The sequence below is a fragment of the Mustela erminea genome, chromosome 8 (assembly GCF_009829155.1).
Source record: "Mustela erminea isolate mMusErm1 chromosome 8, mMusErm1.Pri, whole genome shotgun sequence".
NCBI classification, from domain to species: domain Eukaryota; kingdom Metazoa; phylum Chordata; class Mammalia; order Carnivora; family Mustelidae; genus Mustela; species Mustela erminea.
This window is the reverse complement of record NC_045621.1, coordinates 99,723,956-99,748,422: the sequence shown is the minus strand read 5'-3', so window position 1 is coordinate 99,748,422 and position 24,467 is coordinate 99,723,956. Positions and strand designations below refer to the sequence as shown.

The following is a 24,467-nucleotide window of genomic DNA, read 5'->3' as shown; positions in this document are numbered from 1 at the left end:
AGAAGAATATAAGCAAAATAATAACAAAGTAGATTTAAGCTGCATATCTTATAAAATAAATTTTAAGAAATTAAGAAAATACTATAAAAATTGAAATAACAGCATATATTAGAATTAGATAAGTTCATAATGAGAAAAGGAAAATTTGAAAAGGTACTGAAAGAATTTAGAGAAGTTTTTTAAAAGAATTAAAATAAACTATTTCAGAAACGAAGAATTGATGAAACACAAAGGCGAATAAACAACATGAAAAATTGCTTAATAGGGGCGCCTGGGTGGCTCAGTTGGTTAAGCGGCTGCCTTCGGCTCAGGTCACGATCCCAGCGCCCTGGGGCCCATGGGGCTCCTTGCTCCCTCTGCCTCTGCCTGCCATTCTGTCTGCCTGTGCTCGCTCTCTCTCCCTCTCTCTGACAAATAAGTAAAAATCTTAAAAAAAAAAAAAAAGAAAAATTGCTTAATAAATGAATTAAAAATACAAAAAAAAGATTTGATTAATATAACATAAGCAAAGAAGATTCAATTTATATTTAATAATCCAGAAAGATGAAAACTTAATAATAGAAAATTACTAAATTTACACAATTTATAATTCAAAAAGCTTAATATTAAAAATAGTTTAAAACTATTAAATAGAATATAAAACAGTATAAAACTATTAAACACTGTATATCTAGAAAACATCAATCCTACATATCCAACATATAGACATAAATTCTAATAAAATTATTAAACTTAAGACATATAATAAGAGAAAACTGTTTGGACATCCAGGCCCCAAATAACATAGCAACAACTTTTATAAAGCAGATACTACAGAAGATGTAAAATAAAATCTTTTTTTATTTTATTTTTTTATTGTATTACCAGATACATAGACTGGTAACAGGAAACTCTAATGCATCTCTCTCAACCCAAGACAGATGAAGTGAACAAAATATTAGTAATAATATAAAAAGATTAACAATTACAGGGTAACAGAATATGCTACCCTAAAATATGCACTCTGATGTAAGGATTATTTTGAGCTAAAGACAAGTGAGAAGATTAAAAAAAAAAAAAAAAAAAAAAAAGACAAGTGAGAAGAAACTGATGCAAGAAAAGCCCCTGCATTCCCCCATTTGCCAAAAACAGAACTAAATTTTTAAAGGTGTCTTCCCACCTGCTCCTCCTCTCTACCAAGAAAGACAAATGTTAATCACTGGCTAAAAATTAAGACCCTTTATAGACCCATAATATTTATATATATAAAACAGTGAACTCCAGTTCTTGAAATTAAACTTTCTTTTCAAAATGTACATTGAGCACTTGATAGGGAAAAGAAAAAAAAATGACCATATCTTAGGCCACAAGGAGTAACTCATATTTCAAAGAATAGAAATAATTAAAAATTAATTTATCACCATCACTACTATGTAATAGCACCAGACATTATTTTAAAACAAGTCTTTACCACTGTAATAATTTTTAAAAATGCCACACATATTCTTTTCAATAATTCATTGGTCCAAGAATCAAGTAAAAATTTGAAATTTACTGAATTAATAGTAATTAAAACATGACACAGAAAAAATGAGATACAGCAGAAGTGCTTAAAAAAGGAAAATTCTCAGCATTAAAACCAAAAAAAATTAATAAGTAAAACATTTAGGTCAAAAGTTAAAGAATAATAATAAGGTCCACAAAAATAAAGTACAGTGAATAATCTAATATAATAAAAGGATAAATTAATGATAATTTAATTAAAGATAAAATTTAATTAAGGATAAAAAACAGGAAAAGAGTAGATGAAGTAAATAAATCAAAATACTGTCTCTTGGAAGGGGAGGCAAACTAGAAAACTCATAGATAATTAAATTTATAAAACAAAAAAGACAGGGGCGCCTGGGTGGCTCAGTGGGTTAAAGCCTCTGCCGTCAGCTCAGGTCATGATCCCAGGGTCCTGGGATCCAGCCGCATTGGGCTCTCTGCTCAGCAGGGAGCCTCCTTTCCTTCCTCTCTCTCTGCCTGCCTCTCTGCCTACTTGTGATCTCTGTCTATCAAATAAATAAATAAAATCTTAAAAAAAAAAAAAGACAAACACAAAATAAGAAATGATATTGTGTATCGTTCAAAATTATGAAAGAAAAACAAAATGCTAACAGAAATATAAGCTTCTTTGAACAAATATATCCAAATAAATATTACATCCCAGATGAAATAATTTTGATGATCACGGGTAATAAAAATTTGAATCAAATTAGAGATAGAAAGACTAGAGAAAAAGATGGCTATAAATAAAATAAAGACAGCCTCCCCCTCAAACACACATTCACACAAATAAAGCAAAAATGAAGTATGGTTAAGAGGCTTTCTTAAGAAATTTCTAAACAACAACAACAACAAAAACCTTTAAAGGTCAATATTGCCAATGTACCTTAAATCATTCTAGAACATGGAAACATAAGCAAAAATGTCCATAATTCCTTTATGAAGCAAGCATAACACTGATTCAAAAGCAGGGGGAAAAAAGCCACCCAGGAAAGAAAACTATATACAAATCTCACTTTTAAATATCAAGAGAATTTGATACTATATTTGAAAATTATATAGCATTACTCCACTGTTTCAAGGCACTCAATATTAGGAAATCTATCCACAATCCATATTAAAATATCTAAGAAGAAAAAAATGATCCTCTCAATAGATACCATAAATATATATGACAATATTCAATACTTGCATAGGGGCTAAATGCATTCAAAAAATATCTCAACACAATAAATATTCTCTCTCTTAATGGGGAAACACCAGACTCTTTCCCATTAAAATTAGGAACAAGACAGGACATCCTATACCTTCAGCAAATGCAAATAGGCTAGTGAAAGCAACTAGAGGCATAAAAATTAGAAAGAAAGAGGGAAAAGTGCCTCTACTTGTATATGATATTATATATCTGATAATTTCCTAAAAGAATCATGGTAAACACCCTGAAACTTAAGTGATTTTGTAAAGTAGTTGGTTCAAAAACCAACACAGAAAAATCAGTAGACTCCATGGGTACAAAGAAAAACCTATTGTAAGAAAAAGAAGAAACTATTTACTATAGCAAACAAACAAAAAAATAAAACAGATAAAAATAAGCTAAAATGAGATGTGTCAATCCACATGAGCTAAACTACAAAACACTTCTTAATGAAACATAAATCCAAACATGCTGTTCTTACTTAGGGAGTATCAACATTATAATGATATTACTTCTCCTCAAGCTAATTTATAAATTTAATACAATGTCTCCAAATAGTGGGTATTATCACTATTACATTATTGCAATATGCACCAGTAATAAAGCATGAGGAATACCTCCTGATGATTCTACAGACTGATTGCTAGGATTTATTTTTGAGTAAAAAAATTAGGTGGAGAAATGTGTTTTAATATGCTACTGTTTACTTAAGAAGCTAAAGATTAGTATCATCTCTGCGTATTTTGTCAAGTCATACTGTTTAAAATGAATAAAAATGAATACATAACCCATATTTGCAAGTGGTATGTATGGGAGTAGAATAAGTAGAGTGACAAATAGAATCTCGTTTTTATTTCTTTTCATATATATATTTGATTTTTAATCATCCAAGTATGTTAGATTATATATAACAAAGTTGAGTGTAATAAGCAGTGCTTAAATATTTAAAGAAAAATAAAACCAATAATTTAACTTTATACTGAGTATAAAGTACAGGTATATTGAAAGGACTTTTTTTCCCAAATGATTTTTAAATTCATTAATTTATCTCTATACTCCAAGGATTGAAAAAGAAAAAGAAAATAAACTAAATAATATGATTTACTAACCTTATTATTAGTGGCAAGTTTGACATGTTTTCCCTGAGACTGCAAAGTTGAATTATAGATTAAAATAAGTGAATAATTATTTAGTTTTATCAAGTGGGTACTGAAAGCATAAAATTTTATTTTTTTTTTTTAAGATTTTATTTGTTTATTTGACAGACAGATTACAAGTAGAGAGGCAGGCAGAGAGAGAGAGGGAAGCAGGCTCCCTGCTGAGCAGAGAGCCCGATGCGGGACTCGATCCCAGGACCCTGGGATCATGACCTGAGCCGAAGGCAGCGGCTTAACCCACTGAGCCACCCAGGCGCCCCATAAAATTTTATTTTTTTAACTTATTTTCTTACTCTGTCCACTGAAAAAGCCCAGAAACAATGATCAACGCAGTAGCAGTGAGCACTTCTATTGCTCAAATTATAATGTGTAAATATAATTTCACACTGTAAAGAAGAGAGCTCCAAATGTGGGGAAAGAAATACAAAGGAAGTCATAATGTTTTGTCATAACACAAAGAGAAGCCATCTTAGGCTACCTGGATTAGAACAAAAGGACTCAGGAATGAACTTAAGATCAGCCCCAACGATATAAAAAAGGCATGCTATCAGCATCAGATTGAATAGTAACTTCAAATGATTAAAACCCATACTATATGCTTAAGTTTGTAAGTTTCTAACAATTTTAAAACTAAAAGAATTCCTTAGTAAATATAGAAAATGATAGGAAATCAATTAATCATTTTGAAAAGTTTTAAATAAAGGGGAAAACTGAGGCATTTATCCTGCCTTTCCTACATGTACTATAGGAAAAGGTTTAACGGCAATAAATTTTCTTTATAGAAAATTTTAAATTAACTAAGGAGAAAGAGATGTAGAATTTCAAACTTTGGGATACTTAACAAACGGACCAAGCGAAGTGCATAAAAAAGTTTTTAAGAGCACAAAGAAACAATATCTTAGACGAAAAGACTCATAATAAGGGGAGAAATTATTTGCAAATCACATATCTGATAAGAGATCAACATCAGAATATTAACAGACTCTTAAAAATAACCCAGGGACACCCGGGTGGCTCAGTCAGTCAAGCTTCTGCCTTTGGCTCAGGTAATGATCCCAGGATCCTGGGATCCAGCTCTGCAAACAACTCCCTGCTCAGAGGACAGTCTGTTTCTCCTTCTCCCACTGCCCCTCCACCAGGCCGCGTGTTCTCTCTCTCAAATAATTAAAAAAATCTTTAAAAATAAAAATGACCCAATTAAAAAGTGGCAACCATTCTGACTGGACATTTCTCTAAAGCTAATAAATGGCCAATAAGTAAATTAAAAGACTGTCAATATCATTAGCATTAGGTAAATGCCAATCAAAACCACAAGAGACTTTACACTCACTAGGATGGTTTTTTTTTTTTTTTTTTTAAATCTAGTATGTGGAGACCCTGGAGACTTTCAGTTTGCTGGTAGTAATGTAAAAAGGCACAGTCACTTTGTAAAACTTCGGCATAGCTAAACCAATTCCCATATGACCAAGTAATTCCCCTCCTAAGTATATAGCCAAGACAGTTGAAACCATGCCCACACGAAAATCTGAATATTTATACTAGCATTATCCATAATAGCCCCAAGTGACAAAATACCAAATTTCTAACAACTAATTAGTAGATTAAGAAAATGTGGTATATACACTATATACATTGGGGTATATAATGGGATCTGTCTCAGCCACAAAAAAAGAATGAAGTACTACTGCTACAACACAGATCTACCTTGAAAATATTATGCTAATTAAAAGAAGCCAATCACTAAAGTCCACATATTGTATGATTCCATTTATATTAAAATTTCACAAATGGCAAATCCATACAAAAAGAAAACATTATTCTTGGGAGCTAGGAAAAAGGGAACATGGAGGGTAACAGCAGAAGGTTATAAGGTTTCTTTATGGGATGGTAGAAATATTCTTTATGGAATGGTAGAAATATTCTGAAAACAATATTTGCATGACTTTGTAAATATACTAAAAACCACTGAATTGTACACTGTCGATTTTTTTTTTTAAGTTTATTTATTTAAGTAGTCTCTATACCCAGCTTGGGGCTCCAACTCATGCCCCCAAAATCAAAAGTCATAGACCCCAGTGACTGAGCCAGCCAGGCACCCAGGATTACACAGTTTAAAACATCATTTATATGGCTTTATGAATTCTGTAGATCATTAAAAATTAAATTTTAGCAGAAGGTCATAGAAAAAGTCGTGACATCTGGGTCTTTTCAGCGTTTAAAAAGTCACAGTTTATTGATCATAGACAGCGACGGGATTAAAATCTTTTTCAGTAGACTTAGATGAAGCTTAAATTAGCCACCAATATTTTGAGTGATTGGGAAAGAAGTCATAGCCCCTTCCTCCAAGGACCGTGTACATTCTTGAACTGTGCTTTTAAAAGACTGTAGGTTTATTACTGACTTCAGACCGGCTTGAAAGTAAGTATAACAACTATACTATTTTTTAATGCTAAAAATACGTAAGTCGTATTAAACAGCTAATGACTATGTAAGACGTTAAGACTCCCAACTGCCACGGGCAAGAGGCTAGGGAAGCTATGCTGTCGCCAAACGGACTTACCCATTATTTCTCTTTCCAAATGGAACTCTACACTTTGGTTATCCTGTCCTTGTCCACTGCTGTGTGGAGAACAGAAAACGGAGCATTTTATATCTTAAGTCTTCAGACCTTCTCGTGGGTACCATTTTATAGCTTTAACAGATTTTGACTCACTTCGATTTCCGGCGCTGCGGCTCCGGGATGGACGGGACCTTCAGCAGCGCATGCGCTCTGGTGCCGAACAAGTTCGAAGATTTCAAAATGGTGCCGGGCAGCGTGGCGTTGTTGGCAAGTCGAGGCAGATCACGAGTCTGCGTCCCCCACTGTCTCTGTGGCTGGAGAGAGTTCTCAACAAGTTTCCGCCTCCGCCACAGACGCTTTGAGATTAGTAAGTGTGTCTCCTTCACATATCCTCCAGGGGCTTTCATAGGGGTTTTTGCACGGCGTCCTGGTGCAAGTGAGTAGTACCATGGGCCTTTTAAGAGGAGGTTCCCATTTCCCTAAATTCTGTGGTTTTCCCCCTGAATAATTCCCGTTGGTTTTTAGATTGAGCTGTATGAGTGCTCGGCTCTGTGCGGCATGTAGGGATTGGGGTGCATGGTGTGGAGCACAGAACCCATTTCAGGAAAAACGTACTGTACTTTGGAGATCCGTTCTAATTGTGGATTGCTATGTCTGGAATGTTTTTCGTTTGGTTCGAGGGTTTTGTTTTTTAATAACACCTTACCTCTTTTTACCCCTTTGTATGCTGCCCTTTTATCGTTTGTTGTGAAGACTCAGTTCATCCAGTTTCCAAGTCGTTTTTTGTTTGTTTGTTTGTTTTTAAATAAAGTGCGTGCCCTCATATGCGGCGTGCATGCATGTGTGCGGTAGCCCATGGGCTTGCGGGAGGCGGGGGAGGGAGAATCTTAAGCAGCCTCCAGGCTGAGCCTGGAAGGTGACCCGGGCCTCCATATCAGGACGCTCAGATCACAACCTGAGCCAAAATCTAGAGTCTGTGGTTTAACCGAGCATCCAGGCACCCCTCAAGACTTTTTCCTGAGGAGATTACTACATATGTCATCGTGAATTTGTTTTCTCTGTGGGAGGAGGTGAGTGCAGGATCTGTCCACGCTATCCTCTTGAACACTGTCCTCCCAGATAGCCTGGGCTCTGTGCTGGAAAGGACTGGGATTGTGTCTCTTAGGGTGAGGTCCATTGTGCTCAGTGTATGGGGAAAATCAAAGGAGTCCTTGAAATGTATCATGTTCAGAATCCTGGACTGAGCCAGTTGATAGTTAGCACTCCCTAAATGCTACATATATTTCCCTGAATGTTTGAATCTCTTTGCTATTAGGTTGGACACTGACAGCTGTCCAGAAAAACAAACTACAGGCCAGTGTGATGGGTATCACTTCAAAGAGATGGCAGTGAAATCTTCTATTGGGTGTCTCCTTCAATCTTGAGGTTACAGCCAGGAAACCTGTGTTTCAGATAACAGGTGAGAGTAAAACCATATATATGACACCTGCCCATATATGACATCATGTGAGTGAGAAAGCTTTATTAATTTAACATTTTCTTTCATTGCACTAATTAGTATATGCTACTGTGACTAATCCATTGGCTTTCAGTAACTCAATTTTATTAAGCTTACGATTTCCATATATAAAAATTGGGATGGTGATTGTACTTAATTCCCGCAGCCGCTTTAAAGGTGAAATAAATAAATCTGTTAATGAGCTTATCCTGCCTGGTGTTACTGAAACTCAAGTTCAGCTTCTGGTCTCTAGAATATCCATTACCCAAGAGATGAGTCTTGATTGGAAAGGAATGTGAGCTTTACTCAGGAAGTCGGCAACCTGGGGAGATGGTAGACTCTTAGCCAAAGGCCAACTCCAAGCTGTCTAGAGTTAGGGATTTTTAAAGGGATTTAAGGCAGTTAATCAGTAAAGGGAGTGCAGTCGTCATAATACTTCTTTATTCCCTACGGACTCGATTGTGGCAGCTACAGATGTTATCCCAGTGCTCGAAAGTGTTGCAAAGGGGTCTGATCCTTTAGTGCCTGGGGGTTGTGCAAGAGAGTCTGGTCCCTTAGTGCCCAGGGATTCTGTAAGTGGTCTGGGTTTTGTTTGGCATGGAAGTTCTGTGTTTTTTCTATGAAAGAATGCATAAAGTACAGATATACAAAGAAAGGTTAGTTAATGAATCATGTGAACTAAGGTTATTTGCTAAAGTTTAAAGATGGCTAGGTTGCCCAAGATGGGCTGAGGTGGCTTCACTGGGTCCTGGTACAAATTAAGCAATGGGTTAATGAGTTAACAATGCATTAATGTTCATTATTATTACTGCCTTTGTATTTCTTTAGCAAATTACAAACAAGCTAGGGTATAATATAAATCACACAAAAAAAGTATACATGAATGAAGCATTATATTCAATGACATGGAATAATGAGAGAATGTAGGTTTTGAGAAGAACTCAAAATAATTGGGAGATATATTAGAATTTGACAAAGTGAATGAGGATAAAGAAAATTTTAATTATAATATCAAATATTATATAGCATCCAGCTGAAGGTAAAAAATATAATTTCACACACGAGACTTTTTAACTTCTTTTACTAACACCTATCAATTTGGGGGGGAGGGGAATCTGAATAAACACTCAACTGAAATCCTAAAGCAGTTGGTGAGCTAGGGCAGTAGGTAATTTTATTTATTATTTTTTATTCTTTGGCAATATTTAATCTTTCCATAGGATATGAATTCTTTCCTTTAGTTAAAACAAAGCTAGCACACCACAAAATAAGAAAATTAAACTTAACCCAATTTTTTTCTTTTTTAAATCACTGTCCCTCTTTTGGGTGTTATTTGGATTGAGAAACAATTGTAAAGAAATCAAGGCTTCACTACGAAATTCCCTAAATTGATAGTGGGATAGATAGTTGCATATAGACCCACTGCTATCCAATGTAATGACGGGCTGTGGAGTCCTTTTGACTTAGGAAAAAAAAAAAAAAAGAGTTAATTCATTATGGGATGATTATTCAAAGGGAGCAGGTCCAAGGGAATTGCATAGACCATAAGGGAGCATTACAAATGATTCAATGAAAATCAAGACATGATTGAATATGTTGGTACTTTCTAGTGAATGATGACTCCTCTAGTTATAACATTTGAACTAAAATGCCCATTTATACATTTGACATGTTAATTAAATTAAGTATTTTTTTAAAAAAAGAATCCTGATGTTCTATCAAACAGCTCAGTGCCTGGCACATAGTGGGCACAAAGTATCTCTTAGTTAATACATGATTTGAAGTCAGCCTTGAAGTTGAAATTTACCATTTATCCTGGGTGACAGAATTTACAACTTGTTCTCCCCAGAGGCTCAAAATCCAATTACATCATACAGATCATTAAAAGTCACACATGATGTCCTAAAGGGATCAAGAGTTGGAGTCTAATGACAATTACTCCCATTAAAAGTGCATATGAATGGGGAGGCTGTGTTACCTGTGTTTCTTCTGCCTTTCCCATTGGGATATGCCTTATGTAATCCATCAATCAGGAGAATTAATGGTGTGACTAGCAATTCAGGCCATACGGAGATAATCAAGGCATCATAAATCGTGTTCGAGCAAATAAAGCCTGCAAAATGGGACTGTTAGCACAGCAATCAAATTTCAAAACTGCCTGTCTGCCCTAAAAACTATGTCTATAATGAAGAGCAAAGGTGAGAAGAGAAAATGTCAGCTAGGGAAAAGTGTACCAACTCTTCGGAACAGAGGATGGAGAAGATTTGGGGGCGTCTTACAGGAGAAAGAGTGAGACACCTGGAAAAAAAGGATCTGTGTAAACACCCCCCTCCCCATCATTACTGCTCAGTGCCTCAGGCTGTCTCTACAGAAAATGTCAGCATTTAGGCTCCTATTGCATTTGGTAGGATTTACCTATCTCTTCAGAGCCATACACTGGGCACCTATCTTAGAGCCCTTCTCCTTGTTCTTAACATTCTTATTTGCTGCACCTTCACTAAGAAGATTGCGATTTCAGATATGTAACTTCCTAGCCTGCCATACCTCTACAATAGAGGCTTGCAGCCAAAGGCTGGATGAAAGGATTTGAAAGGATTTTTGCTTAAGAGTTCTGGATAAAGTTACCTTTCCTGATTAAAAACTTGGTTATTCTTTGCCTATCTATCCTGGGATGTTGCTGTGAAAGGACCTATGGCATGGGGCAGTTGGGGTTATCTTAAAATTAATGAAGGGGCCAAATAAACTGATCTATTAAACTGTCCCTAGAAGTACCAAACTTTAGTTCTCCTGTGATTTGAGTAAAAGTTCTTGTCCTTTAAGCCAGTGCTCGTTAAACTTTACTGTGCATACAAATCACTTGAGGATTTGTTAGAATTGTTTCCGATTCAGGAGGGCCTGGGTGGTGCCTAAGAGTCTGTATTTCTAACAAACTCTCAGTTGATACCCAAACTGCCTACATATTGGGTCACACGTATTTAAGCCACTTTTAAGTTTGTGTTGTTACTTGAAGTTAGATACGTACTAAGTGGCAACACTGAACAGTGAGGGACTTGGAAGTTTAATTCAAACTAAAGATATGCATGATGAACCTTGAGAATTTATCAGCTAAAAAATGTATAGATAGGATTATCACATGTGAGGACTTTGAGGTCATCATGGTCTGTGTTCAAATGCTGGTTCTATCATTTACAAACTGGGTGACTCTGGAAAATCGTTTAACCTCTCTGAATCTCGATTTCATCAGAAAACAATCATCTGTCTCCCATGGTTGGTTTGGGCATTCACTGAGATGATATGACAGAAAGCCTAGATGTTGAACATATGTGAGTTCCTCCTCTATTGATGATTTTGGACTTTTGTATTGTTAAGCTTCACTCATGCCAAAGATTACTTAGTTAAAATGGTGCTAAGTTTGATAGAAGACAGATTGTGATAATCAGCCTAGAGACTTTCCTTCTTCTCAAGCTGCTGTTTCAAAAGCCTGTGATACTTGTATCAGACTTTCTTAAGCTTAATTGGAAGTCTGAAAGAAGAATAATCAAATTGTACTTTGATGAAACTTTTTTTTTAATCTGCCTTGTCTTTGATGAGAAAGGGGATTTTTAATTTACATTCTTCTCCAAAATTGCTGGAATTTGCCAAATGAAATGACTTGTTAGCAGATATGATCAGTGGTAAACAAAATCTACTTCCTATAGTGATAGAAAAGTGGAAGGTAATGCAATATTCCTAAATCAAATTGCAAATAGGATTGTGGATGCCAGTTATGGCTCTAAATGTTGCAATGTGCTTTCTGGATTTTAACGTTTAAAGACTAGGTAGAGTTTATATGTTTACAAGCCTAGGTACTTTACTTTGATCAACATAATGTTTTGAATGCCCCTTGGAATAATTTTGGAATGTTCTTGGCATAATGTCAGGGTAGAGGATTTTACTAATAATATCCTAGGCATACACATTGTCTTCTGGGAAAGGGTTTCCACAGAAAACCCAAGAATAATTCTTGCATATCTCCAGTCAAAAAGAAAGAGTATTTTTAATATTACACAAGTCCTCTTCACATCGGGAATCCATGTAGCTTCAAATACAGCTATAGTGATACATGAGCCTATCATTTACATTTCAGTGTTATTCAGTGTTATTGTCATCAAATCATTCTCAAAAATATCTGGAACTGTATATTTAAATATTCAGAATCCTTTCTCAGATGAAACCTTTCCTACTTCTGTAGAGCAGAATGGCTGAGAACAGGGGCTTCTCAGATGGCTAGAGCTAGGTTTTAGTCTATTCTAAATATAATACATATTTATATATAAACTAATTTATATATAATATATAAATGTGGGTGCCTTACCTACTCCTCTGAGACTTCATTTTCTTATCTGTAAAATGGGTATCAGGGCATGTTGAGACATTTAAATTGATAATGAAAGTAGAGCATTTAGTACATGTTTGGTGCTTAGTAAGCATCCAGGAAATTTTTATGTAAATACAACTTACTCTAAACTGAAAAGGAAGCATTTCTTTAGTCTCATGTTTGTTCATCCTACAGTATTCACAGTGGTAAACTCTTGTGGGCAAAAAAGTTTTCCACAGAAAGTAGGGCCTGATGCATTTGTATTTTGAGAACTAATTCTAGGAAATATGAGTGAAGAACTGAGCCAAGTGGAATGGGGAAGGGAGGAAACAGAGCAGCGTGCAGCTATGGGCAGCTGAGTCTCATGGGGCCTTCTAAGGACCATGTTGAACATCTAAGGAAAGAAAATGGGGGTGACACCTGGGGGCTTAGTGAATTGAATGTCTGCCTTAGGCTCAGGTCATGATGCCAGAGTCCTGGGATCGAGTCCCACATAAGGCTCCTTGTTCAGTGGGGACCCTGCTTCTCCCTCTGCCTGCTGTTCCCCACTTAGACTCTCTTTCTCTCCGTCAAATAAATAAAATCTTTTTTAAAAAAATTAGGGAACATTTACTCAATGGCTTCTGTCTTCGATTAACTAGGTTTCAGTGTGGGTGTTAACATCCTGTGTAATGCGTAAGTGATGAGTGTTGGTTCCAGTAGAGAGCTAACATTATGTCAGAGCATCTCCAGAACAGAAAGTGAAAGTGCAGCCTGAGGGTCAGGTTTTATTTATGCACTGCTTGTTGCTGTACAATGTGAAGATGGTGAAAGAATTTGAGGAGGGACATGAGGTATCCCATCGATGATTCTTTATGCAAGCCATGTGCCCTCAGTGACCTTTAAAACTTGAAAGCAATTCAGTCCCAGATTGTTCTGTTTCAAAGCCTACCACTTAAGGACAGTGCTTAAATAATTCCATGTATGGTAGTGACCAATGTTCAGGTCACCCATTCTAGTAGATCTAGAAGTGGAATGTGCAAGACCCTCTACAGTTAATTTCTCTACTGAACATCCAGTCAGAAAAGACACTCTGTCAGGGTGAACTGAGACCCATGGTTTTGTTTGCTTTTGAGACCCAGGTTTTGAAGAGCACCTCCCTTTAGCTCCTAGGAAACTCAAACAGATTCCATGGCCTCCTTAGTCTCTGGCTGTTCAATTAGAGCCCTCAATGGAGGCAATGAACATTAAAAAAAGAAAAAAAAAAGACAACACTTTTCTCTTTTAAAATAGTTTCAAAAGGTTATGTGTTTATCTCTGTGGATGATTTGATACTGCTTACCCGTTTTATAGAATTTTTTATTTTATCTTGAGCTTTTTAACTTTAAAGGGTAAATCACACTTGAAAAGCTTGCTGCTGGAGTTCTAGGAAACCCTCAGAATGCACAAATTCATGTGAAATAGTTGGATTATAACCAAAGGCAAATGTATAAGGAGAAAGTTCAGTTACATGATTCCTTTAATAGTTGGTGTCTGTGTTGGTGAGCATTCCTTTTTCTAAAGTGGCCCAATGAAATTATTAAAACTGAAAGAATCATGGAGATGAAAAATTTCCACCTTCCTATTAAAACAGTGTGTCTTCATTTGAGGTCCATTTAGTCTTTAAGGTGAAAGTGTGTTCCAGACAAATGTCTTTCACATTAGAAACTGTATTAAATTAATTGAAAAATAGATAAACATTGATAATAGTAATAAAACAAGAGAAATGAAGAACAGTAAGAGGTAAATACTTTTAAAATGTTGCTCAAATAGACATTCAATAAAACCACATCTTTCAGACAACATAATTATTTGCATCATAAAAAACTCTAGTGGTTGAAATTTAAAATATTGATTAAAAAGCTTCAGTTGGACTTCAGATCAGCCTAAAAAGAAATTTCCATCTTAATAAAATAGGCAAAACTTTCCTTTTAAACATTAAACTTATTTTTTAAAAAATGTGTTTACTATTTTTGAAAAAGACCTGAAATGGGTCTCTCAGAAAAGTGAGCCTTTCCCATTTTAAACTGAAACCAGCAGAGCAGTGAAGACACAATTCCAAAGCATCCAGAAGTTAAGTTGAATATCCAAAAAAACAATTTATACACTTCCAAATACCCAGATCTGGAGGTTGATCCTTTAAGAAAATGGGAGATTTACTGAGCAGTTCTGTGATATTTTTGAGTTTCCTCCTGGTGTCTTGATATCATGAGAATCCAGCCTGTCCTGAGGAATTTGAGAGAAACCACAAAAACACAGTACAGTGCCTAGGTTTATCTAAACTTCTAAGCTTGATTACAGACTTTCAGACATCTTCTGGAAGATCTCTTAAGTCACCAAAGTGATTTTAGTCACCAGATTTAATATTCTCATAACTTAAATTTGACTTCATACAGTCAAGTTTATTTTACACTCTCAGTTACTTACTACTGCAAGTCAATACAGCACAGGAATTAATGCATTTGTGCCTTCAACTCAAATAGCAAACACTGCTGTTTGTGAACTTTTTTGGCCAATGAATAAAAATTTCATTTCTAATTCTCACCAGAAGGATTTAAATTAAACAGTAACAGATGAAGTGGGCAGGCACAGAATACTAAATAGGAACTGGTAAACGAAATAATCCAGGTCTTTGCTTTCACAATGAAAATGAGAATTGATTCTGCATTGAGAGAGAGAAGTAAAAGGACCAAGTGTTTTAAAAAAAGCCTTCTCCACCAAAAGAGCAAAATAGCACTCAGTGGCATTGCATTGTTAACAAAATTTCTTTATCAGAAACTATAATTTAATATTTAAGTATCTAATTTACATGTGACAAGGTATCATATTCAAAAAATTAAATTGCAACTAGAAAACTATTAACCACTAAAAACGATACCAAACACAACCAAACATTTATAGGAAAGCAATAGCTAGAATCTGAATTGGAAAAAATGTTTCATCATTTTTGGCTCATTAAACAAAGTATCCATTATAGCCTGTAAAAGAGCATCTCTTCTAATTCATCAGAAGTTTATCCTTTGTAGCATGAATAATTGTAAAGATAGATTTATTGACAGTATATGCACACACATGTCTATATATTGTGAGACATACACTGGTGTGTTGATTTAAAGATACTGTATCTACTGATAACTGGCTGAACTTTGGAAGGTGCTGAAATCCATATTTCTACATGACCTTTGACCCGTTTAATAATGTCTTTTTATAAACAAATTACATAAAATACTCTGTTTTTTTATTAACTGAATATTTTCTTAAGCATAATAATAGACAATGAAGGAATTGCACTTATTGTAAAGATACAGTAAGGTGTTAGGCTGCAGCTCAGCCATCAGAGATCAGGGATGTGGTGCTGATAAGTATGCATCATATGCAAAGATGATCCAGGTGGCCACTGAAATTAAAATGAGGGCAACTAGTTACAGAACAAATTGGGGGATAACAGAAGAAAACATGCACTACTCCTACTTTAATGCAAAACTAATTTCTCCCAGGAAACCAACCCTTTGACCTTTCTTACACAAAGAAACAGGTTCTGCACCCTTGGCAACACAGTAGACTTGGACATCTGTATTCAAATTCTAGTTCATTGTCTCTGAGTGTGCTGTTCCAGTGTCATCTCCTTAAGCTGCCCTTGAAATTCTGGAGCATGTACAATATTACAGTCTCTTGGTTAGGTTTCATTGAGCCTCAAGATCCCCTTCAGTTCTATATAAATAGGGTCCATTATTCATCTTCTTCTGGTTCCTGTGGTAACACAGGGATTTCTTCCTTTAAACAATCACTGAAGAATCTGAGGATTGTGCTGTAGAGATGATACTTGCTCTTCTCAGATACATTATGGCCTTCATCTGGATAGACCTAAGATATTGTGGGGGAAAAAGATCAAGTTACCAAAACAGACACTGTCCTTCAGCATTTCTTCAGCCCCAGTGGCAAGGGAACTTTGGAAAGTAGTATCTGACCAAAATCTGATCTAATACAACTCTGGGTTCTTTGTGCTAAACTTTTCTCTTGTTTCTCAATTATAATCTTAGTAATTGAGACAAGCTACATTTTTTATGTATTTAAATTAAAACTCATTGGTCAGAAAAAGTAGAGCTTTCTGTGTTCCTGTTGGCCAGGACAGCATTAATATTCCCCTTAATTTGACTAAACTTGAAAAGCATTTCTTCCTGACTCTAGGGCTTTGACCTTCTTTTCTTAGATCTGTTTTAGAAAATTTGGGATTGTAAATTCTCTGCCCTTTTGTGTGTAAATCTTCTTTCAGTCTTGCCAGTTCTATAGTTCAGGAAAGCTCTTTCTCAGGGATCTAAAAACCATCTCTCTGAAATGTAAAAGTTGTGGGAGAGAGCAGCCCTGTCTCTGTGGGAGGGTAGAACTCTTGCTCCAAGTTGTAAAACTACCCCCTATCATAAACAGAAAGTTTACTTTTCCTTTTGGTAAGGTGAACTACCCAACACAGATGACCTGTGATTTCTACCTCTAGAAACTATAAACTCCCTAGTTTATAAACTCCTCTAGTTACTATAAACTCCCCAGCCCAATGTTTCAACACAGTTTAGTTGTTCTCTCCTATTGCAGTTGTCTTAAATAAAGCCTGCCTTGTCTGTTTAATCTTGTTCAGTATAAGTTTTAATTTGACATGAGTAATTTATCTAAAATTATAAATACAGATATTTGTCAATTCCTGAGTATAAAGTTTTTATTTCTTTAATTTTTTTCATTTGTATTTTTTGCTATTAAGATGATATCAACTTTTACTTACTTTTTATTTTTTTAATTCTTTTTCAAACTCTTTAATTCCAGTTAACACACCGTGAGTGTTCTATTAGTTTCAGATGTACAACACTGTCAATGAACAGTTCCATACAAAAAACATGGAACATTTCACAAATTTGTGTGTCATCATTGCACAGAGGCCATGCTACCTACCCTTCTCTGTTTCATTTCAGTTTTAGAGTCTGTGCTGCCAAAGCAAGCACCTGGGGATAAAGTTTTTAAATGGTGCCTCAGTGATCTAAATAAAGCCCCTACTCCTTTACATTGTTTGTGGCATTATCTATCATCTGTTTATCTCAACATCATCTTCGTACATCATCCTAACCCTGGTACCTGTGCTTATAGATATGTTGAATGACTTCTGATTCTTTCAAATGCTGAAAAATGAAAATTGCTTTTTTTTTTTCTGCCTTCTGTGACTCATCCCTCAGACTGCAAGTCCTCAAAGGTGTAAAGTCTGTCTTATCTACCTAGCATAATGACCACTAAAAAGTAAGTCCTTGGTATTATTTACTACATGTGGTTGAATGCAAAGATGTAAATGTTTTCTTCTTTCCTTTTTTTCTCAATATCTCCTCAAGCCACTTTTTTTCCTACCTTTTATGATAAAGGCGACTGAAGGTGAGGCGGAAGCGAAAAGACTATAAGGGAAATAGAACATGTCTCTTTTAAAACAATTCATTATTAGTGATAGAAATAAAAGTCTGAGAAGAAAAAGAAATTCTTGAAAGTTTTTTCAGTTCGCATAACACATGAGCTGATCTATCTTCTCAGCGTAATTAGGATTAAAAAACCTCACAATCTTTGGTACCTAAAAATCACAGTTAAAATAATAGCATGGGGGATGGAGTAGTACAGAAACTATGTTCTATATCTCACAACTGTAAAACCAGGGTAGGAAAATAGTCTTGTGAAAAAGTGACTTACCTGCATAGTATAATTCACTCCAGCTTTTATTAGGTGTTTGATTAATTCTGCTGAATGCTGGAAATGGACTTTTGCTGTAAGAAATTAAATTCTATTATTTGATGCAACTGCATTTATTAGAATTAGAATTCTATTATTTGATGCAACTGCATTTATTAGAATTAGAACTTTTTATATCATTTTTTTCAAAGAGATTAATTAACATACTTTACATACATTGCACATTTAAAAGACTGATACCTGGCCTGGGGTGCCTGGGTGGCTCAGGTGTCTGCCTTCAGCTCAGGTCCTGATCCCAGGGTCCTGGGATTAAGCCCTGCATCAGGCTCCCTGCTCAGTCAGGAGTTTGCTTCTTCCTCTCCCTCTGCCCCTTCTCCCACTCATGCTCTTTCTCTCTCCCTCTATCTCAAATAAATAAAAACCTTTTAAAAATAATAAAAGACTTGAAAATTAGTAAGATACAATGCTGATGAAATGTTAATAAGGTCTATAAAAAATACTATACATTATAAAAAATAAACTGAAGCAGAAGCTACTGCTAAGGCTCTATTATTGTACAACATAGTATTTAAGTTTACTTTATCATTTATTATTTCTAAATTGCTCACATACATTATACAATTATAATAATTTTAATGCAGTGAGTACCTATCTGCATAGTAATATAGCAAACCATCTTTCTGTTCCTTTCTGAGGATTAGTGGGGCCCAGTCTCCATTGGATACTGATATTCTGTTTTATTTTAAATGAGAAAAAACCTGCACCATGTTGAGAAATTAGAGTCATCATCTCATTATTGAAGGGCTCAATGTTTAAAGTGGATCATACTGATTTCTCCTATTTCCTTCTAGCTTCCCTCTTTGCCTGAACCTGAGGTCCAAACTCAGAAATATTCAGCACAGCCAGGGTTGTAAAGATTATAGAACTAAGGGTTGTGTAGAACTGAGTAGCTGTGAAGTCTTGGGTACATCACTCAAATCTGTTTGTATAGCACTTGGCTCATATGCTGCCTAGCCTTTTATTCCTATACTTTGTGCACCTTCAAATTTCTGTAAGTAACTTTTTTTAAGATTTTATTTATTTATTTGAATGAGAGAGAGCACGAGCAAGGGGAGGAAGCAGACTCCCCACTCAGCAGGGAGCCCAGAACTGGGCTTGATCCAGGACCCTGGGATCATGCCTGACCAAAGTCAGACACTTAACTGACTGAGCCACCCAGGACCCTGTCAGTAATTTTAAGGTAACCTTTTTAAAGTGTCATTGTCAAACTAGGTCAGCTTTATTAATTTAAGCTGCTTCATTGCTCCAATGCTATGATACTGGTTAATTCTACCATATGGCAAATAATAAAAGATTCCAAAGATCATTTAAATCTTTTTAAAATCTACCCAAGATCCTTTCAGTGTCTTCTTGTTGTATATCATGGGACTATTACCATGTTACTTTTAAATCAGTTTGCAAATTGCTCAATAAATGTAAGTTATGAGAAATGCTGATAATTTGGGGCAATGACTAAGGTAAAAATGACACCTTATATGGCTCATTTGTTACTGAAAAAAAACTTTGAAAAGGATTTGATCATTTGCATGGATGTAACTGAAAAGATAAATGTGCAGAAGTATAGTTGGGATTTTTTTCTGTATAGTTTCTGGTGTGAAGCCTGTTGATATTTGTCATTTGTCTACTTCCTATAACAGGAATATTAAAGGTCTAATTGTGTTAGTGAACTACTTTGCTGGTAGTATTCAACAATGATATGAATAAAGGTAGTATTATGTCATTGAGCACCTATAACCCACCAGGCCCATGTGAGGTGTGTGTATATGTGTACATGTGTTTGTGTGTGTTTATGCTTATCCTTTGAGGTGACCAGTCCTGAACCTGTGCTTGCATTTTATCAGGGAGGTGAAGAACCAGATCCATGCCTAAGTGAGGTAGGAAGAGCATGATTTACCTTAATAGCAGCAACATATTGACAGAGAAATTTGAATAGCACTAATATATTCTAGGGTAATGGCCAGATGTGAAATAATTTAACCTCAAATATAATTTATTTTCACAGTTGAAACTTCAAAGCACAATGAAAAAGAGCCTTCATGCCAGATTCCAATCCCCTTTCTATAAATTAGTGGTTATGTCATTTTTTGTCACATTACATAAATTCCATAATATTTATTTTCCCAATCACTGAAACAAGATAATAGCACTTGCTACACAATATTTTTGTGAAAAACAGATAGTATAACATGAAAAACTTTTGGAACATTTTCTGAAATAGACTCAGTACTTAATTTCTACTTTTTGTTATAACTATTAGTATGCATGTAAGATCTTAATACCTTGGAACAAAATTCTCATGTCCATCAAAATGTTTATCCTTTTACATATGTTTCATCCAACACAGGTATGGCATCATCTAAGTTCTATTTTTTTTTTAATTTTATAATAGTTGTAGGTTTTTTAAAAAATTGCAAAGACAGTACAGAGAGCTCATTTAGATCCCTTACCTGGTTCCTACTATTGTTCACATCTCACATTATTATGGTTCATTTGTTAAAACAAAGAAACCTTTAGATATCATAATGATCCACAAGAAATTTTCAGAGATGTTTTTGAGGACCTTGACAATTCTGAGGAGTATGGATTTAAATTTTTCTCAATTCATTTAGGTTTGCCTGATATTTTTCTCATGGGTAAAGTGAGGTTATGGGTTTGGGGGACAAGAGAGAGAGTACCATTCTCATAAAGTGAAATCAGAGCTGCATACCATCAACATGACTTTTCACTGTTGATGTTAACCTTGATCACCTAGCTAAGATGCTATTTATCAAGTTTCTCCATCGTATTCTTTCTTCCCTTTTCCACACAATACTCTTTAGAAGCAAATCACTGAGTGACGCCCATTTTTTTTTTCTTTTTTTTTTAATTTATTTATTTCCAGCATAACAGTATTCATTATTTTTGCACCACACCCCGTGCTCCATGCAATCCGTGCCCTCTATAATACCCACCACCTGGTACCCCAACCTCCCCATTTGCGACAACATGGATGGAACTAGAGCGTATCATGCTTAGCGAAATAAGTCAAGCAGAGAAAGACAACTATCATATGATCTCCTTGATATGAGGAAGTGGTGATGCAACATGGGGGCTTAAGTGACGCCCATTTTGATAGGGGAAAAACTAAGTTAAGCTTTGCCTACTTGAGGGTGTGTACCTACACAAATTTGGAATTCTACCTAAGAGGGATTTTTGTCTCTTCTCTCCCATTTACAAATTTATTGAAATACACCACACATATTATATATATAATATATATGTACACACACACTCACACACAGTATGTGTGCGTATAAATATCACCTATATATGCATGTATCAAGATATATCTATATCTGCATCTATCTATCTCCTTTGTATGTGTATATATGTACATAAGTATTGATCTAAACTCTAATCATGACCTGGCATGCTGTAAGGTTAAATTAAAGATCTGATAATCTTCTTTGCTATAAGACCTTTTTAGTGATATTCTCTGTAAAATGGGGTAAAACTACTGATGCAGGACAGGATGGATCAATAAAAACAAGTTCAGATATTAGGAAATAGAGATTCAAGGCTTTGAGTCTCTGCTTACTACCCAGATAGCCTTGGTTAAATCAGTTTCCTCCTTGAAACTGATTTTTCTCATCTGTGAATGGGGCTATAAATACTCCGCCCTCTGTTGTAAAGTATCACATAAATATATAAATACATATTTATATGTATATATGTGTGTGTGTGTATTATATATTCTTTGACCCCTAAATACTTCAATATGAATATAAAATTATATTTTTTACTAGTAATATCACATCCCTCTCCAGTGTTTAAAGTGATGAAAAAAGAAGTGATAGAAACATGCATTTTAAAAAGTTTTTGTTTTAACTGTGAGTGATCCTATCAGAATTTTATCTCTGTGCTGCAATCTTTTTGCTATCCTGTTGTTTTCTCAGTTACTTTCAATTTGAAGTGTGCTGAATAATACCACAGTGATAGTCAACTAGCCATATGTGGGTATTAAATTTTTAATTAATTAGAATTTAAAATAATTTAAAATTCCATTCCTGATCATATTAAACATATTTCAAGTACTCAAGAGCCATATGTGGCTGGTGGCTACAGTGTTCTACAGCAATATTCGGAACATTTCCATCATCCCAGAACGTTTTACTGGATGGCGTTGCCATCAAGCCTCATAGCTTCTTTCCTCTTGGTCCTGACATCCTCCTTCTTACTTCCTATCATATATTGGATTCTTTGTGCCACTATCCTCTTCTGTCTTCTTCAGAAAGTTTACAGGGCCGCTTGTAAACAAGTTCTTAAATGTACCCCTTTGTTCAGGGTCAGACCCCAATAAACAGCAGCAGCCAATATATACTTACTGTCAGCAGTCCCATGAATTATTAATATATTTTCTTCTTTTAAGCCATGAATATTATGTAGCACACTGGATGCCTATAAAGGAAAGTATAAATATCTATGTGTATATAGATCTATTTACAATTTGACTGAATTTTTAGAACAATACTCTTCTTTCTTCATTATTTTAAATTTGTTACCTGGTAAGTGCTTTCTTCCCGAGATGGCACACCAAGGTATCTTTCAGAAAATGCTGATGCTGTGACCCAAGAAAACAAAAATTTAAAAATAAACTGCAAACCATTTGACTAGCATATGTCATTATTTAATTTCTACATTTCACATTTAATTGTTATGCTCCAGTGAAACTGATTGAATCAGGAAGGTATTTAACAGCTGAAAACATCTCTGATAGCACATGATAAATGAACTCAATGAGCTCTTCTGCATTGGGATTTCCTTTTTACAAATCAGTATGTTATATTAAGTCAATCTGTAGGAACTACTCACCATACAACTTCAAGTCTATGATGGGTGCAATCACTGATCCACATTTAAAAAGCTTTTCATCTGATTTTAATATCATTGATGCTATATAGCCACCATACCCCTGGCAAAACAAACAAACAAACAAAAAATATGTATATATAGAGAAAGATAGGGAGAAAGAAAGTGTTTGTATCAATTATCCTTGGAGATATTTTTAGCTTTTGATCACTGTTTGGTAATATGCATAACAGAATGCATTAGGAAAAGAGAATTAAATATTTAAAATCTACTATCACAAATATACATTCTGCTTTCAGTTCCACACACTTAAATATTTGAAGGACATGAGGTCGATAAATAATGTTGCTAGTCATGAGTTGGATTATTGTTTAAATTTAATCTTAAATATCTAAATTTATCTTGCAGTGCTTCTAAACTAATTTAATTATAAATTCTTTAAAAAAAAATTAAGATGTCCAATTTTCTTTTGTAGCCCATGATTTGACCAGGAGAATTCCAGAGGAGATTTTTAACAATTTAATAGATTTGGGTTAAGGAAATTACCTACTGAATTATATATTCATTTTAGAAATTAAGTTTTAGCTATGCTTTGGGCAGTGTTCTTCATCTTGCTGGACATCAGAGTACCCTGGGAGGTATTAAAAACAAAATGAAGACCTAGGCCTTAGCCTCAGCAATTCTGACACAGTTGGTTCATGATAAGGTCTACTTTTGAAAGATTACCAGATGATATTAGTGTGGTCCTTTGTGATAAGAATCTGTTATTCTCACAGATTCTTGAGATGAGAAACAATAGAATTTCACTTATGCTTATTTGAAACATTATTTAAAAAGTAGGATGATTGACATCAAAGTCCCAATTGCAAAGATTACTTAAGTGTGTGAAAGAACCTGTGTTAAGACTAGCAGAACATGCCACTTTGACCTATTGATTATTTTAAGCTGTAAACACTTGGAAAAGAGCAAATGTGGGAAAAGGCTTTCTCTGAACTCATCTACCTAACGACCAAAGTTCCTCCAAAAGGAACTCAGTTGTCATAGGTCCCCTCCCCAGGAATTTCTATGAAACTAGATTGATTCTTGTAACTAGAAGTCCACAAAACAACTAGAAAGACTGTCATAAATTATCACCCTTCCCATCTGTTCTTCTAAAGGCCCATTCGTCTTTCCTGACGATCATTCACTCTCCTAAATGCCTACGTCCCAATCTCCTTTTCCTATTAAGGTGATATTTAAGCCTGAATTCTAAGCCCACCTCAGAGAGTTACTCACTTTTCCCTGGGTATGTTTCATGTGTGTATGTCAGTTAGCTTTGTTTTGTTTTGTTTTTCCTCTTGTGAATCTGTCTTTTATTACAGGGTTCTCAGACAAGAGCTCAGAAAGAGAAGGGGGAATTTTTTTTTTCTTTCCTTGCATATGTTAAGTCAGTGCTGAAATACTTAGCTAGTACCCAGAAGTTGAGCAAATCTTCTTCATCAGTTGGTAAATGAGGGAAATAAAACTATCCTTTACCAAGATAAACCACCAGAGTG

The 24,467-nt window shown here is 35.1% G+C and overlaps 1 protein-coding gene, 1 long non-coding RNA gene and 1 other non-coding gene across 7 annotated transcripts in view; 1 reads left to right on the top strand and 2 right to left on the bottom strand.

Annotated features, from left to right (window-relative positions):
- Positions 1-6,688: 6,688 nt before the first annotated feature.
- LOC116596743 lies at positions 6,689-20,380 on the top strand. The gene is made up of 4 exons (XR_004288296.1): positions 6,689-6,806; positions 7,755-7,898; positions 17,529-17,589; positions 19,926-20,380. It is a non-coding gene; the product is annotated as an uncharacterized LOC116596743 (long non-coding RNA).
- Positions 14,694-24,467, bottom strand: part of DPP10 (dipeptidyl peptidase like 10) — a 1,361,251-nt gene continuing 1,351,477 nt past the window's right edge. For all 5 annotated transcript variants that reach the window (XM_032353837.1, XM_032353835.1, XM_032353834.1 and 2 more), the window contains 5 exons: positions 22,936-23,035; positions 22,626-22,684; positions 22,449-22,521; positions 18,025-18,098; positions 14,694-16,176 (listed from right to left, as the gene is read on the bottom strand). In XM_032353837.1, coding sequence (XP_032209728.1) covers positions 16,042-16,176; positions 18,025-18,098; positions 22,449-22,521; positions 22,626-22,684; positions 22,936-23,035 — 441 coding nt within the window. In that variant the 3' untranslated portion in view covers positions 14,694-16,041. The remainder of the gene's footprint in view (positions 16,177-18,024; positions 18,099-22,448; positions 22,522-22,625; positions 22,685-22,935; positions 23,036-24,467) is intronic.
- On the bottom strand, positions 17,190-17,300 carry LOC116597978. Its single transcript, XR_004288891.1, has one exon. It is a non-coding gene; the product is annotated as a U6 spliceosomal RNA (small nuclear RNA).